The sequence below is a fragment of the Notothenia rossii genome (assembly GCF_949606895.1).
Source record: "Notothenia rossii genome assembly, chromosome: 4".
Lineage (NCBI taxonomy): Eukaryota > Metazoa > Chordata > Actinopteri > Perciformes > Nototheniidae > Notothenia > Notothenia rossii.
Window position 1 is genome coordinate 41,750,700 of NC_136902.1, and position 15,325 is coordinate 41,766,024.

A 15,325-nucleotide genomic window follows, 5' to 3' on the forward strand; every position below is an offset into this window, starting at 1 on the left:
AAAAAAAGTTAAAATAAATAAATATGACATAAGCCTAGAGCATAACTCTTAACACAAAGCATTTCCCTCAGCCTTTATTCCTACATATTCTCCGATCAAATACAACTGAATTCAACTCTTTGTATACAGACCTGATTAGATATAGGCATGTCTGGTTCATCACATTCTTATGAAGGCGTGCTGAATCTGATGTTATTGTCATGTTGTGTTTTTCCGTGCTGCCTCCTGTAAATCCCTCTCTCGTCTCTCCTCCTGCAGGTCTGTGTCCTGACTGGGATCAGTGGGATCAGACTAAACCAGTGGACAACGCCCGAGAGGCCATGCAGCAGGCTGACGACTGGCTGGGCATCCCTCAGGTCAGATAAACCATTACACTTCATAAGAAAAGCTATTATATGTGTTCTTTATAGAAGATCATGTTTCCCATTGTTATCACTAATTTAGATTTATAACGTGACCATTTGAACCACGGCCTTAAGTCTTTTGATTATGCCAAATAGTTCAGCAAAAATAAATTGGCCTAAAACTTACATTTTATGGTCCATACATATGTTGACAACATTGTGGTCAATTTAAGACTCAAGACCATCAGATCTGGACATGCATAGCTTTTTGCAAATAAAAGCAGGAGGACATAATGTTTTGTTGGGGACTGTCATTACCCATTTGGTGCTCTGGTTAGTATTCAACTATAGATATAAGAAACGTATAGATATCATAATAATGACTTGTTTTTCAAGTGTCAGCCTATTCCTAATACTACAGAACTGGTGTGAGAAGTAGGTTTTATTTTAGAAGATAGAAATGGTCTCCTGCTCGGGACAGACCCTTATTAACATACTGCAACACTATGCAGTCTGGTGGTGCGCTCACTTGGGCATCCTGTAGGGAATGGACAGAATCTGAACTCTAACATTTCATCTGGTTAGGTTTTTGAACAGAATGAAAATGTGAATTTAGTTGTTGGATTCTGACAGATTTTGAGCAGACTTCCCCAGCTCTGGTTCCGGGTCTCTGGCTCCGGGTCTCTGCTGAGCGTCTGGCAGAGTGTTGGCATGGTTGGCACAGCATCGCGTGCTGACAGTTGACTCTGTGGTCGCTGCTGTTTCCGCCTTCAGCTCTGGGTCTGCTCGCACACTTTCTCTGTGGCTTGTTGAATCAGACAATGTGTGTCTGCCTCTGTGTGTGAGAGCGTATCAGGTACTTTCTGAGCAGAGGAAGAGGTTGGCATGTGGTTGGGAAAAAAAATCACGATACTACTCATTTGATATATGTGGGTATGATCTCCATGGCAACTAATCAAACATAGCATCTTCAATCAGCAAACAGAGCCGTGCAGTGATTAAGAATTGTAAGTCGACCTAGAAATTGGCATAGCAACGGCTCACTGGACAATGGCATTTTTCCATTGGATTTTGGTAATTTCAGAAAATAAGATCTTTTTCAAACACATAATACAGTATCATCTCAACATACTGACACAACTTTGTGAATTTTAAACCTTAAATGCAAACATCAGACTTAAAACACAGTCACATCAACACTGCTAAGCTAAATGCGGCTAATTTAGTCACCTGTAAGCAACTGTCATTTATAACACACATATAAGCTTTGGACATTGACCAGTGGGTTATTTACTGACATATTTTAATGTAGTAGAACAAAACGTGAACATCTCCCCACTTTTTTTTTTAACAAGAGACCTTATTTCAGATCTAACCAAAAAAGAAGAGGGAAGTGGAAGTGCTAAAATACTCACAATTTCCAGGTTTTAGGACTTATTATTGCACCACTCTATATGATACCATGGAAACATAGCCATTTAAAAAAAAACATTTGTCTCCTTGTATTCTCCTCTTAGGTGATCACCCCTGAAGAGATTGTTGACCCCAATGTGGACGAACACTCCGTCATGACCTACCTGTCCCAGTTCCCCAAGGCTAAACTGAAGCCTGGCGCTCCTCTGCGGCCCAAACTCAACCCCAAGAAGGCCCGTGCCTATGGGCCAGGTACACACACACACACACACACACACACACACACACACACACACACACACACACACACACACACACACACACACACACACACACACACACGGAGCTAGACTTCAACAAGGAAACAGAGTTGCCCGAGCTGAGCAGCTGGATCAGTTTAGAGCGGGGGGATTAACATGTTTTTAGCCATAGACCAACAAACTGCGAGGTGGTCCAAGAGGTTGGACCTGTGCCGGAGGAGGAATTTAAAGGGGCAGATCATCCCAATATCCATTATTATCCTCTAAATGTAGGGCCATTTAAATACACTGATCTTTTCTAACTCATGGATGAGAGGCTGCTGAGCTGTACATCAGCTAGCTGAGAGAGAACACTTCCTTCTTTGTGGTGATACTGTTGGCAGGTGTAGTTCTGTAGAAATAAAGTAGTTCCCTCACAGAACTGATCACAACAAGGTCTGTAGACCATTTCAAGTAACTTGGTCAAGTTCTCAGCTACCACCACAAGTATATTTCAGGGGCCGTATTCACAAAGGATCTTAGGGCTAAAAGTAGCTCCTAACTGGCGAATTTAGGAGAAACTCCTAAACATAATGGGCGTGTCAGTCTTAAATTTAGGACTCCTAATTTTATTCACTAAGAGCAATTCACAAAGTATTTTAGGCCTACAAGTAGCACCTAAGTTTAGGAGAGCTTAAAAGTCCTCGAGAGGACTCCTAACTCACTAAGACCTATTCACAAAGAATCTGAAAATGGCTGCGAGACTAAATGTTTTGGAGACAATGGAAGACTGTGAATTGATCAAGAGATATAGGCTAAATCGTGAGGGTATCAAACTTGTTGTGGAATTAGTGCGGGATGCAATAACATCCCCGACTAACAGGAATAACCCGATTAGTCCGGAAATAAAAATGTTTGGCAACACTACGATATTTAGCAACAGGGAAAATGCAACTTTGCAATGCCGATGATTTAGGAATATCGCAACCATCAGTCAGCCGTGCCATAAACCAAACCATCAACGCGCTCTCTAGACCACATATCATCCAACAGTTTATCCGGTTTCCTTTGGACAATCAACAACTACACAGGATCAAAGCCAACTTCATGGCAATTGCAGGTATGCCCGGTGTGGTCGGTGCTATTGATGGGACGCACATAAAAATAATTGCGCCATCAAAAGATGAGGACGTGTTCGTCAATAGAAAGAAAGTACATTCCATCAACACGCAGATTGTTTTCATTCATCATGATAGGGGGACTTGAACGGCGGTATGGGCTGTTATTGAAAGTGTTTAAGTGCTGGAAATATGCTCATTGAATAATAGTTTGCAGGGTGCTTTTAATTGCCCCCTTGATTTAATGCAATTTACGTATTTTTATTGTTTGCTTTCTCTCTTTAACGTGCATATACAACGTCATTATCGTGGTCTGCACAAACTTGTCATCATGCGTGTATTCTGCTAACTGCACTGTCCATAACTATTTGATAGGAATACATTTCTAGCCTAGGCTATTTCCTTGTTTTTCGGTGATTTAGTGGGCTCGTTTGTGGGATGTTGCGGATGAGTTTCACCGAGACCGCCTGCTCTGAACAACCAATCACCGTACTGACCGCTTCTAAACTCATGCACGAGAATCGACGTAATCCATAGCAACGGCGCGTCACTCTTAGTTCACTCTTAGTGATTTATCCTTAGTATGAGTAGGTCTCAGCGGCTTTTGAATAACTTTTAAGAAAAAACTCCTACGTAAAATGTTTTAGCGCGAGTTAGGAGCACTCCTAGCGGTAAGATAAAATGCTTTGTGAATACGGCCCCAGATCTGTGGGAGACACTGTCATCCATTTACTGTATGTTGTTATAATGTGCAAACACATGCTGTTATGTATCCCCCCCCCCTCTGGACAGGTGTGGAGCCCGTTGGTAACGTTGTAATGAAGAAGGCTCTGTTCACCGTGGAGACCATCAGTGCGGGGATGGGGGAGGTGCTGGTGTACATGGAGGACCCTGCAGGACACAGAGAGGAGGTGAGAACCAGGCTTTTTTTTTTTGGAGATGCTTTTGAATCATCTTGTCATACTAGTTTTAACATTTTTACAATTTCTTCCAGGCTAAGGTGACAGGAAACAATGATAAGAACCGCACCTACTCTGTCGTCTACATCCCTAAAGTCACAGGCATGCACAAGGTGAGTTATTTATAAAAAATATAAAAAAATGTAATCCAAGGATTTTTAAGATATTGACAAACCTGCTGAGGCCCTGTTATGGTTACCTTAGCATTCTGTTAACTCTCTCTCTCTCTCTCTCTCTCTCTCTCTCTAGGTGACGGTGCTGTTTGCAGGGCAGCACATCTCTAAGAGCCCCTTCGAGGTGGAGATCGGCATGGCTCAGGGAGACTCCAGCAAGGCCACAGCCCAGGGGGCAGGCATCGAGCCATTAGGAAACATCGCCAACAAGAGCACTTACTTTGACGTCTACACTGCAGGTAAATGAAAATATGGACGATGCGAGAGAGGTTTGGACTTTTTACTTTCCTCAAGTTTCAAAAAATGTAACTGGAATTTTTTTTCTTGCAAAAATGTATAACATGTCACAATTCTGCATTCAAATGTCAAAAAGTTCACATTTTAAACTTGGATAATGTATACATATAAAATAAATATTTAAAGTGATGGTGCGTCTCCTTTTATGGCGTTGTATCTCCTTTAAACACGTTTCGACATGTGTCAGTGTTTGATTGTGTGCCAGAGGCAGTCATTAATTGACTATCCAATATAGAGCCACACTTTTACAATAAAGAAGTCAAATGTTTGGATCTTCGTTGTTTTTAACTCTATGTTTTACGGTTTATTATGCATTGTATGTTTTTGGATCTTCATTTATCAGAGAAACAGGATTCGCTAATGTTAGCGTTTAGCAGGCTGCCCCTCCACTCTATATCTACTTAGCCATTTTTAACATGGAACCGCTTAATTCAGTGTTTAATACATTTGTTTTGGAGAGGCTCTGGCTACAAAAAGCTCCCGAACCATGATCAGTGAAGGTATCCTAACTGGGAGAAGATGACTTCAGAGACAGCAATGGATGCAGTCAAACCCTTAATGGAGTAGTTATTTAGTAAAAGTCCTCATTATCATTTTGATTGAGCGACCCCTTGTGCGTCTAATTTTTATAATTACACATTTTCCTTGACCTCTATCCGCTCTGTCCTCAGGCGCTGGTGTTGGCGAGGTGGAGGTGATGATCATTGACCCTGCCGGCAAGAAGAGCATCGTGCCCTGCACCATCGAAGACAAGGGCAACAGTAGCTACCGCTGCACCTACAAGCCCATCCAGGAGGGGCAGCACACCCTCTACGTCACCTTCGCTGGGGGCCAGATCAGCAAGAGCCCCTTCATGGTCACCGTGGGCGAGGGTAGGACTTCTATTGATTTATAAGCAGCAATTATTCCACATCACCATCCCTGAGAAAAATGGCATCAGATGTTGCTGAAGCATTCTGTACGTTAATGTTTCCCCTGTACATCCACATTACATTGATGGAAGCCTCTATAGAGTGGTGCAGTGACGCTTTTCGTAAGTTAGCTTCACAAGGGCTCACTTGACTAAAGCCAATAGGATTTATTTATTGAATAACGGATTATTTCAGAAAATATCATCTGTGGCAAACACACGTTATGATACTTACACGTGTTGTTCAACAGGATACCTCAATTTATCACCATCACTTTATGATTTATGAATCGTGAAGGCAATCGGCAGAAGTGAAAGCTATCAGCACCGCTAAGCTTACCGCGGCTAATATTTGACGTTATGACATTAAGTAGTTTTATTTAATCAGTTGTTTGAAACAGCTTTTGTTACCTACAGATCTCATTTAAAGCAAATAACCTTAGAACTTTTTTTTTACTTTGAGATGGCAGAACAGGAATTGGCAAAATGCTTACTCATAAACTTTTAGGACTCATTCCTGCACCACTCTGACTCTCGGCTATAACAAAGTCTACTTGGATCTAAAAGGCACAAATATATTTGATACCTCGTATATATCTGCTTTTCCTGCTGTTTTCTCTTCAGTTGTATCTAATGCTGTCCTGTGGTTTCCTGCTGCTCTACTGGACTTCCTCCCTCTTCCTCCTCCTCCTCTCTTCTCTCTGATAGAGGCCTGCTGGTATCTGTCCTCTCTCTGGAGCAGGCTCTTCCTTCTGCTATCATTTCCTGTTTCCTGGGATCTCTCTTGGTGTGTGTGTGTGTGTGTGTGTGTGTGTGTGTGTGTGTGTGTGTGTGTGTGTGTGTGTGTGTGTGTGTGTGTGTGTGTGTGTGTGTGTGTGTGTGTGTGTGTGTGTGTGTGTGTGTGTGTGTGTGTGTGTGTGTGTGTGTGTGTGTGTGTGTGTGTGTGTGTGTGTGTGTGTGTGTGTGTGTGTGTGTGTGTGTGTGTGTGTGTGTGTGTGTGTGTGTGTGTGTGTGTGTGTGTGTGTGTGTGTGTGTGTGTGTGTGTGTGTGTGTGTGTGTGTGTGTGTGTGTGTGTGTGTGTGTGTGTGTGTGTGTGTGTGTGTGTAAAAGTCATCTGACGATCATCTAACCTCAAAATAACGTAATAATCAGTAGACCAAATAGCTTTCATATTGTTATTGCAAAGATATTTCTCTATTGACTATTGGTTCAATATATATATCCCTGGTTGGATCAAGTGTACAATTATTACGCTGGAGTTTGTATTCTCACTTGAAGTCTTAAGTTTAACAACATGTTTTTATCTTACTAAATGCTCTGCTTCCATCCATTTGTGTTGGCGTTTAACCTTCCAAAAGCAACTTTCTCACTGCACTTAGAAAACATATTGTCTCCCCATGGCACTCACTACAATAGTATTCCTTTAACCTGGTGGATGAACCTTCTAACATACAAATGTTTCTCTGTTATTGGATTATTAACTTCTGTTAAGTCAGGGGTCTGCAACCTTTTTGACCAAAAGAGCCATTTTGCTCCTTTTTCCCCCCCAATATTTTGTCTGGAGCCGCAAAACATATTTCATAGCTTGATAGCTAATAAAGTTGTATTTATTGTTATATCAGACAAAAACTACAGTTTTTTTGCATTTATTAGGCTATTTATTACATTATATACAACTGTTAACCTCTAATAAGAAACAAATAACTCCTATAAGGAGAATTACAAATAATACAGAGGCCTACTTTAAAATAAATTAAACACAGCACTTGGGGAGTCCTCTGAACATTTGAAGGAAAAAAAAATATTATTAAAATGGGCCCACTTTGAAATAAATAAAACATATAGCTGCATCCTAAAAAGAGTTAAAGGTAGGGTAGGTAAGAATGGAGAAACCAGCTCGAGTGCGCTAGAATTTGAAAATACACAACCGGAAAAAATAGGCCTCTTCCTTCAGACTTTCTTACAGAGTCCCTCCTCCAACACATACGAACGCGCATCATCAATGAGCCCACGAGATAAGTTTTTGCACAGATGGAACAGAGATTGAAGGCTGAAAGGCAGGTAGGCCATCCAGTTATTTTAGCCGGGTCGGCTAAAATGATTGGTCGTGCTTTTTACAGCGCTACGGCTTCCAGAGATGAATTTTTGTATGTATTTATTGTCAAAGCATTTAATATATTCATTGCTATCGGGACGTTAAGAGCATTCCATGGAATATAACAAAATGGTTTTCTGAAATAAATTACATACCCCATTGAATTATGACTGAAGATCGGCAGCTGTCTTCCTCTCCCGTGTTGTTCCTCGATACGTAAAGGCTGCAGCACCTTTGACAACTTCTCTCTACATATCAAACATACCGGTAAACCAGCATCTTTTGCTGTGAAAGCATATAACTCTGTCCACACAGAATTAAATCCTGTGTTCCTACGGTACTTTTCTTTGATTTATCCATAGTTCGCTAATCGAGCCGGGGGTCCCCGCGCGAGTGCCTCCAAGAAAAGGCGCTCGTGCGGGACCGTAGCAGGATGTGACGCATATTTTAGTTGACCTAATTAAAACCGTTTTGTTTTTTATTTATGTGTCACAGTATCACCTCAAAATACAAGATACGAAACATTTTCAACCGTGCAACAAAATATAAATAGTCCTACAAGTACTTTTATTTTATTTCCTTCTTATTTTTGTCTAAGCTCAAGGGAGCCAGAGCAGAGGGCTTAAAGGGCCGCATGCGGCCCGTGGGCCGCGGGTTGCCGACCCCTGTGTTAAGTGGTTCACACATTTATACCACACCTGCACACATCCCCTGAAGACATCAAAAAAGGATTTTAATATAATAAAATATAACTGTATTCTTCCTCTGGTGTCCTTAAGTAGTCCACTTCCTGTAAAATATATTGAGCCCCTTTTAATAGCCTCTGTTGCTGCAGGGTTTCCTCTGCTTCCTGCAGGGCATCAGCCCTTGACCCAACAGATCCTATTTGTACGATCTTTAAAAGGGAAATGGAGGATTAGAATGGAATATCGTTTAGTCACACATCACCACACACACAGCGTTAACTTAGACCCTGCATTTATCCCATCCTAGTATTAGGAGCAGTGGGCCGCTATTAGTCTTTAAGAGGCACCTAACTGGCTCCTCATATTCTTTTTTTATTTCTTTAAAAAAATATTTATATTGAAGACACATGACACATAAAAACTAAATGTTGGTACATCAATGGGAACCACAGTTACAGAATAAAAATAACCAATGATCGTCTTAGTCTTAACTACGATTGTACATCAACTGAAGAGCCATACTTTAGCTTTGACATGTTTTCCTCTTTTTGAAGGCGTGCAAAATTCAAACACACATTCACTATCAAACTAAACTGGCCCCTCTGCAAGCACCGCTCTACCCTCCGTAGTTTAAAGACTTGATGGGTCGATTCTCTGGTTTCTAAGTCCCCACTGACTGAGTAACTGCTGGCAGGAGATATGTAGGATACTCCACTTCCTGTGTGAGGATAAAGAGTCATTTCCTTTACACTTCTCTAAGACTTCCCTCTGTCAGATAAGATGGATGGATACGAGGAGAATACTGAAAGTGCTCCAGCAGTCTTTCAAAAACGATGAATGTAATATTCATCTTTCACCTCGCACCTCTTTCCCCGTCTCCCCTGAAAGCACCACTGACAGTCATACTGTTGGAGGCAGAATACATCTCTTCCTGTCTCACTCTTTGTGTCTCTCCACAGCATGCAACCCCAGCCTCTGCAAAGCCAAGGGTCGGGGTCTGCAGCCCAAAGGCCTGAGGGTGAAGGAGACCGCAGACTTCCAGGTGTTCACCAAGGGGGCCGGCACCGGAGAGCTCAAAGTCTCCATCAAGGGGCCCAGTGAGTCCAGCGCAAACACTACAACGACACCACCTAGTTCTTTACATTGGAAATGGTTTGATCAACTCTTTATCGATACTGGTTCTGATGTAGATTGTAAATGACATTTGAATCATTGATTAACCTGTAAAAACAACCAATAGACAGGAAACAGTTTCCAGTACAGTAAATACTTTGAGGGAATAATACTATTTACCATATTGCAGTCAGTAAAGGTTTTATTGCACAAGATGACATTGCGATAAAAAACAACAATGTATTGCTCAACCAAAGTTAGTCCATATGTGTCCTTAAGAAATAAAACGTTTGAAAATGCTGTCGAACTAATCCTTACAAACTCTTACTAGCTTTATGATGAACTGTTTTCATCATTAGTTTTCAAGTATCCATCAACTCCTTGTCGACTCTCTTCTAGGGAGAGAAGATCATCTGCTCAAAAAGTCTCTAGATTTCTACATCGGCTCTTTTATCATATATCCATGATGCAAAACAAGAAAGAATACATTGCCATTAACTTCACCTTGGCCTTAAATCTGTCAGTTAAGACAAATTGGTTAGATGTAAAAAAAAAAATACTAAAGTGCAGGACTGTGTTCACAGAGGGTCTTGAGGAGCCGTGCAAAAGAAAAGATCTTGGAGACGGTGTGTATGGTTTTGACTATTACCCCACCACCCCGGGGACATACTCCATCACCATCACCTGGGGAGGGCAGCACATCCCCCGCAGGTACACACACTCACACTGAAACAAACTCTGCTACTGAACCGCTGTCCCTGTCCTCTGACTGATCGCCCTCTGCTCCCTTTAGTCCCATCGAGGTGAAGATCGGCGCTGAGGCCGGCCCCCAGAGGGTGAGGGCCTGGGGTCCGGGGCTGGAGCACGGTATAGTCGGCAAATCAGCTGACTTTGTGGTGGAGGCTGTTGGAGACAATGTTGGCACACTGGGTGAGTAACACACGGGGAAAGAATCCTGAACATTTTAGTATCCACATTTTCCCCTCAGTTCTGCGCTCGCAGCCCTTCTAAGCTCGCGGTGTGTTTGTCTCTCCCCGTTCAGGTTTCTCTGTGGAAGGCCCCTCTCAGGCCAAGATAGAATGTGACGATAAGGGCGATGGGTCATGTGACGTGCGCTACTGGCCCACAGAGTCTGGAGAGTACGCCGTGCACGTGCTCTGCAACAACGAAGACATCCAGCACTCTCCCTTCATGGCCGAGATCGTCAACGCACCAAACAAAGACTTCTACCCCGACAAGGTATTCACACTTTGCCGCAGCAAAACACATACACACCGGCAATCAGTGTTCACTTTCAATCTTGTATATTGTGTCAAAAAATACAAAGCTGAGGGAGGGCTTATATTTATTTTTTATAAAACAAAGTTGTACATTTACAAGGAGGAGATTCGGATATTCCCTGTGATGATTAAGTCATATATTTGTGACAAAATTCAGAATCCCTGAGGATCTAAATACTTGAGGTGCTATAAAACACATTTTCCATCTACAAATTAATGTAGAAAACATGAAAATCATGGTACGGAATTATTTATTCGATTCTTTTTTATTTGTTCGATTCTGTTTTTTTTCCAGCACCCAACATTTTTAGAATAAAGACATTTTTCCCTATCATCTATTGTAGCTGGATATGGGGTCTTAATATGTTTACAATGCATGTCATTATATAGTCAGTCTGTATGGTGCAATAGATATTTAGCCTCGGCTGATTTAACCACCGAGATGCAAGTGACTGCTGGCTGGACTGCCAGCCACCCAACCTTGCAAAATTAAGCGATGTGGTTCCTTGACATAGATAACACCATTTTGATGAGTTGTATTTGTTGTAACTGTGTGGTTTGTCTAGTGTTATATTATCTATATATATATATATATACTGTATATTATCCACATTGCGTAATTCATATTATTTTTAACCTACACTGGTCCTTATACAGCTTTGCAGCCTTTGACATGTATTCCTGCAGCGTTGTAGCTATAGCCCAATGTAGAGCTGTATTCCTTAAGCTCCATGGATTTGTGTTCCAGGTCAAGGCTCAGGGTCCAGGTCTCCAGAGCAGTGGTCTGGCTGTTGGGAAGCCCACAGAGTTCACAGTGGACGCTAAGCAGGGAGGAAAAGCTCCTCTGAAGATTGTGGCTCAGGTAGGGCTGTGTGTGTGTTCCAGCAGAAATGTGCTGCATGTGTGTGTTCTGATCCTCAGTATACTCACACACCTCTTTGTTCTGTGTCCACTTGTGCTCAGGATGTTGAGGGAACTCCTGTGGATGTACAGGTTAAGGATAATGCCAACGGCACATATGCCTGTAGTTACACACCACGTAAACCCGTCAAACACACTGCAATGATCTCCTGGGGAGGGGTCAACATCCCCGAGAGTCCCTTCAGGGTGAGTACACACACACAAACGTTTAGAGGGTTTACACAAAGGACATTATTACAGAAAAGTGTCTTAAGCTTCTGTGTTTTTGATTGCAGATGAATATTGGAGCAGGATGTCACCCTAACAAGGTAAAGGTGTCGGGCCCGGGGGTGGCCAAGACCGGCCTGAAGGCCTTCGAGCCGACGTACTTCACTGTGGACTGTGCAGAGGCCGGACAAGGTAGAGACATATAACTGTTGCGCACATTACTCACGGATAAGTATTTTCTAACACTGCTTGATTGGCGTTTTATAAACTAATGAGAGACCTGCAGTGTGTTTGAAACTGCAATAATCAACATTGGTTTATCCACAATGGATCAAATTGCTGCTTATGTCGTAGTTTCAAACCACAAAACACTATTGCACAGCTCTGCTTTCTTTTTGGTTTCCCAGAACAATTAAGCGTCCCTCAGCACATTGTTTTGGTTTTTCCGGTTGCAATTTTAGCCGTCATTGTTCCAGGAAGTTGAACTGCTTTGTAAACCCACTTTACATCACCAGCTCAGCACCAATTGGCCTATAGACATGGAAGAATTTAGCAGCTAAAAAGACAGAAATATCACTCTGGAGGTGGTGGAGAACAAAACAGAGGAAAAAGAACATTTAAACTTTGTCGATAGTTAACTGGTTATACTGCCCCTAAGCGTATTTATTTTTCATTTTAGTGTGTTTATTTTAGTTTCTCAATCATGAAGTAATGAAGACGTTTGTCTCCGGCCCTCAGGGGATATCAGCATAGGCATCAAGTGTGCCCCTGGAGTGGTGGGGCCAGCAGAGGCCGACATCGACTTTGACATCATCAGGAACGACAACGACACGTTCACAGTGAAGTACACCCCCCCTGGTGCCGGCAGCTACACGATCATGGTGCTGTTCGCAGACCAGGTGAGTCTGAGTGCAGCAGGAGGAACAGCAGCAGGTGGACGGCCCAGGATTCACTGGGTTTGATCAAATGTGTCTGACTGCTTGTGTTTGGTGTTCAGGCTATCCCCATGACGCCCATCAGGATCAAAGTGGACCCTTCTCATGATGCCAGCAAAGTGAAGGCAGAGGGCCCCGGACTCAGCCGCAGCGGTGAGAAAGAGAACAGTATTTATTCAGTGGGAAATATTCCATCTCCATATTTAAATCTGCAGCTTTCTCTTTACAGTTTTTGTTTCACTATAGTGCTGCTCAGAGCTTATTCCCACATGTGACCAGGGGTGGAAGAAGTAATCAGATTTTTATTTTCTAAAAGTACAAATACTATGGTCTTAAAGTACTGAATTGGAAATGTTACGATAATGGCTCTTTTTACAGTATTATTTTGTTCTAGAATATTATATTTTGTTATTTTTTTCTTATTAATATATGTAGCATTCCAAGGTTTTAGTTTTTTTTATGTGGGGCCAATTTACTAACCATTTAATCTGTAAAATACTTGAGTATTTGTAGTACACGACTCCAACTTTATTTATTTACCATGTGTTTTATATGTAAAGAGTAACTATGAGTGTTGTATAAATGTATTAGTCAAAAGTGCAATATTTGCCTTTCAAAATGTAGTGGAGCAGAAGTACATGTAGCATAAAATACAAGTACAGGTTTGTCATTAAAGTACTTAAGTACAGTACTTGAGTAAATTGAGTTACGTTTTTACGAGGTTTTTCTGAATGAATTGGCAGGAACTGATACAACGTTTTTATGAACTGCTGGAGTTTGAGAGATTAAAATGAAACCTCTTGGATTAGTCGGACTCACTGACTGGTTCTCTGTCTCTCAGGTGTGGAGCTGAACAAGCCCACCCACTTCACTGTGAGCACCAAAGCAGCGGGGAAGGCTAACCTGGACTGCAGCTTCAGCGGGCCGACCAAAGGAGAGGCTGTGAAGGACTTTGAGATCGTCAACAACCACGACAACACACACACCGTCAAATACACACCTGTGCAGCAGGTACCATGGGAGAAGCACTCGCATACTAACATGCACATGCAGTTTTTTAACATATGTTAATTTGGTAGATTAAGGTCCCATTTAGATTAAAATACACGTTAAGGCAGGGTATAGGACGGGGTTACCTTGTGATTGACTGGTTGCTACCCCAATGTTGTCAATCTTTGAGTAGTAGATATTTTTTGTCTTACCACTTCAACCCTTTCACAGTGTTTTCATTTAATGAAAGTTATTGGCAACATTTTCATGTTTTTACCTTTTTAAAAAGTCTTTTTCAGTGTTTGTTTGTACTCTGCTCAGCACTGTGGCTTATTTGAATCCCAAAATGTCAAACTAATCCTTTTAACTTTACTTAATAAGAAACACATTCTGATAAAGCACTGTGATTGACTTGGTCAGCTGTTGGTCTGCAGTTCTGGTTCTTTAGGATGCGTTAAGTCGAGTGAGGATCATTCTCTCCACCCGTTGCTTCATAATCATGTGTGATAACATCTCTGTCCCTCCCCTTCCTGCCCCAGGGTCCTCTGGGAGTCGCCGTGACCTATGGCGGAGATAACATTCCCAAGAGCCCCTTCAACGTGGCTGTGGCCCCCACACTGGACCTCAGCAAGATCAACGTCACCGGCCTGGGGGACAGTGCGTACTTCCTTATCGGTCATAACTCACCACGGTCTCATATAAAGATCTGTACAGAACACTAGCTGGTGTTTCTGGGTCTCAGTTGGTTTTATTAATGCGACAATCATCTGTTACTCTTCACCTGTAGCATTTCTTACATGAAATCCAATTTTTGTCTCTGTAGAGATGACTGTCGGCAAAGACCAGGAAGTGACGGTGAAATCGAAGGGGGCCGGGGGTCAGGGGAAGGTCGCCGCCAAGGTCACCTCACCTTTAGGGAAGCCAGTGGCCAGCAAGGTACTACACATGTTTAACTGAATATCAGCTGACCATATGTTTTCCTCACATAAATTGCCTTTTTAATAATATATAAAAATGATAAATGTCTAACAGTTTGAGAAACGTTTTTATCCTAACATGATGCATGCACTCTTTTAATGTGTTTTTATAACTTTTAATATTTGTTGTTGCAGGTTGAGCCCGGGCTGAGTCCAGAGAGCAGCCAGGTCAAGTTCATCCCCCGGGAGGCGGGGCCCTACCAGGTGGAGCTGACCTACGACGGAGTCCCCATCCCCGGATCTCCCTTCAACCCCACAGCTTACCCCGTCTCAGACCCCTCCAAGGTGAGACAGTTACTGTCAAACACTACACATCCAGACGAGGAAATGTGAATTATACAATATGTAAATGAACTTTCGCTCTATTTCTTACGTGGATATAAATTATTTTCTGCATTCAGATATCTATATTTCATTACATACTTTATCTGTAACTATCTTACTCATGCTTCAACTCTGATACACTCCACACTCTTAGCATATTTTTATTCACTCTCTAAAACACTTGGTTTTCTGACTGATGCTACTTTAATATACACAATTTATATAGATTTTTTTTTTAACAAATACAAATTATTTCTTTTATTTTTATATTCTTTTTTAAAGTGTTTTTATTTATTTTTTATTTCTGTTATTAGTTGTGGATAGCGGTGATTGGAATATTCATG

The 15,325-nt window shown here is 41.9% G+C and overlaps 1 protein-coding gene across 4 annotated transcripts in view; it reads left to right on the forward strand.

Moving 5' to 3' along the window:
- flna (filamin A, alpha (actin binding protein 280)) overlaps positions 1-15,325 on the forward strand; it is a 65,258-nt gene that overhangs the window by 26,217 nt on the left and 23,716 nt on the right. For all 4 annotated transcript variants that reach the window (XM_079674869.1, XM_079674871.1, XM_079674870.1 and 1 more), the window contains exons 4-22: positions 259-356; positions 1,862-2,009; positions 3,907-4,025; positions 4,109-4,186; positions 4,323-4,485; positions 5,215-5,415; positions 9,194-9,331; positions 9,932-10,058; positions 10,141-10,277; positions 10,390-10,586; positions 11,376-11,489; positions 11,591-11,734; positions 11,824-11,947; positions 12,494-12,654; positions 12,753-12,843; positions 13,532-13,701; positions 14,220-14,337; positions 14,504-14,616; positions 14,793-14,942. In XM_079674869.1, the coding sequence (XP_079530995.1) occupies positions 259-356; positions 1,862-2,009; positions 3,907-4,025; positions 4,109-4,186; positions 4,323-4,485; positions 5,215-5,415; positions 9,194-9,331; positions 9,932-10,058; positions 10,141-10,277; positions 10,390-10,586; positions 11,376-11,489; positions 11,591-11,734; positions 11,824-11,947; positions 12,494-12,654; positions 12,753-12,843; positions 13,532-13,701; positions 14,220-14,337; positions 14,504-14,616; positions 14,793-14,942 (2,591 nt within the window). The remainder of the gene's footprint in view (positions 1-258; positions 357-1,861; positions 2,010-3,906; positions 4,026-4,108; positions 4,187-4,322; positions 4,486-5,214; positions 5,416-9,193; positions 9,332-9,931; positions 10,059-10,140; positions 10,278-10,389; positions 10,587-11,375; positions 11,490-11,590; positions 11,735-11,823; positions 11,948-12,493; positions 12,655-12,752; positions 12,844-13,531; positions 13,702-14,219; positions 14,338-14,503; positions 14,617-14,792; positions 14,943-15,325) is intronic.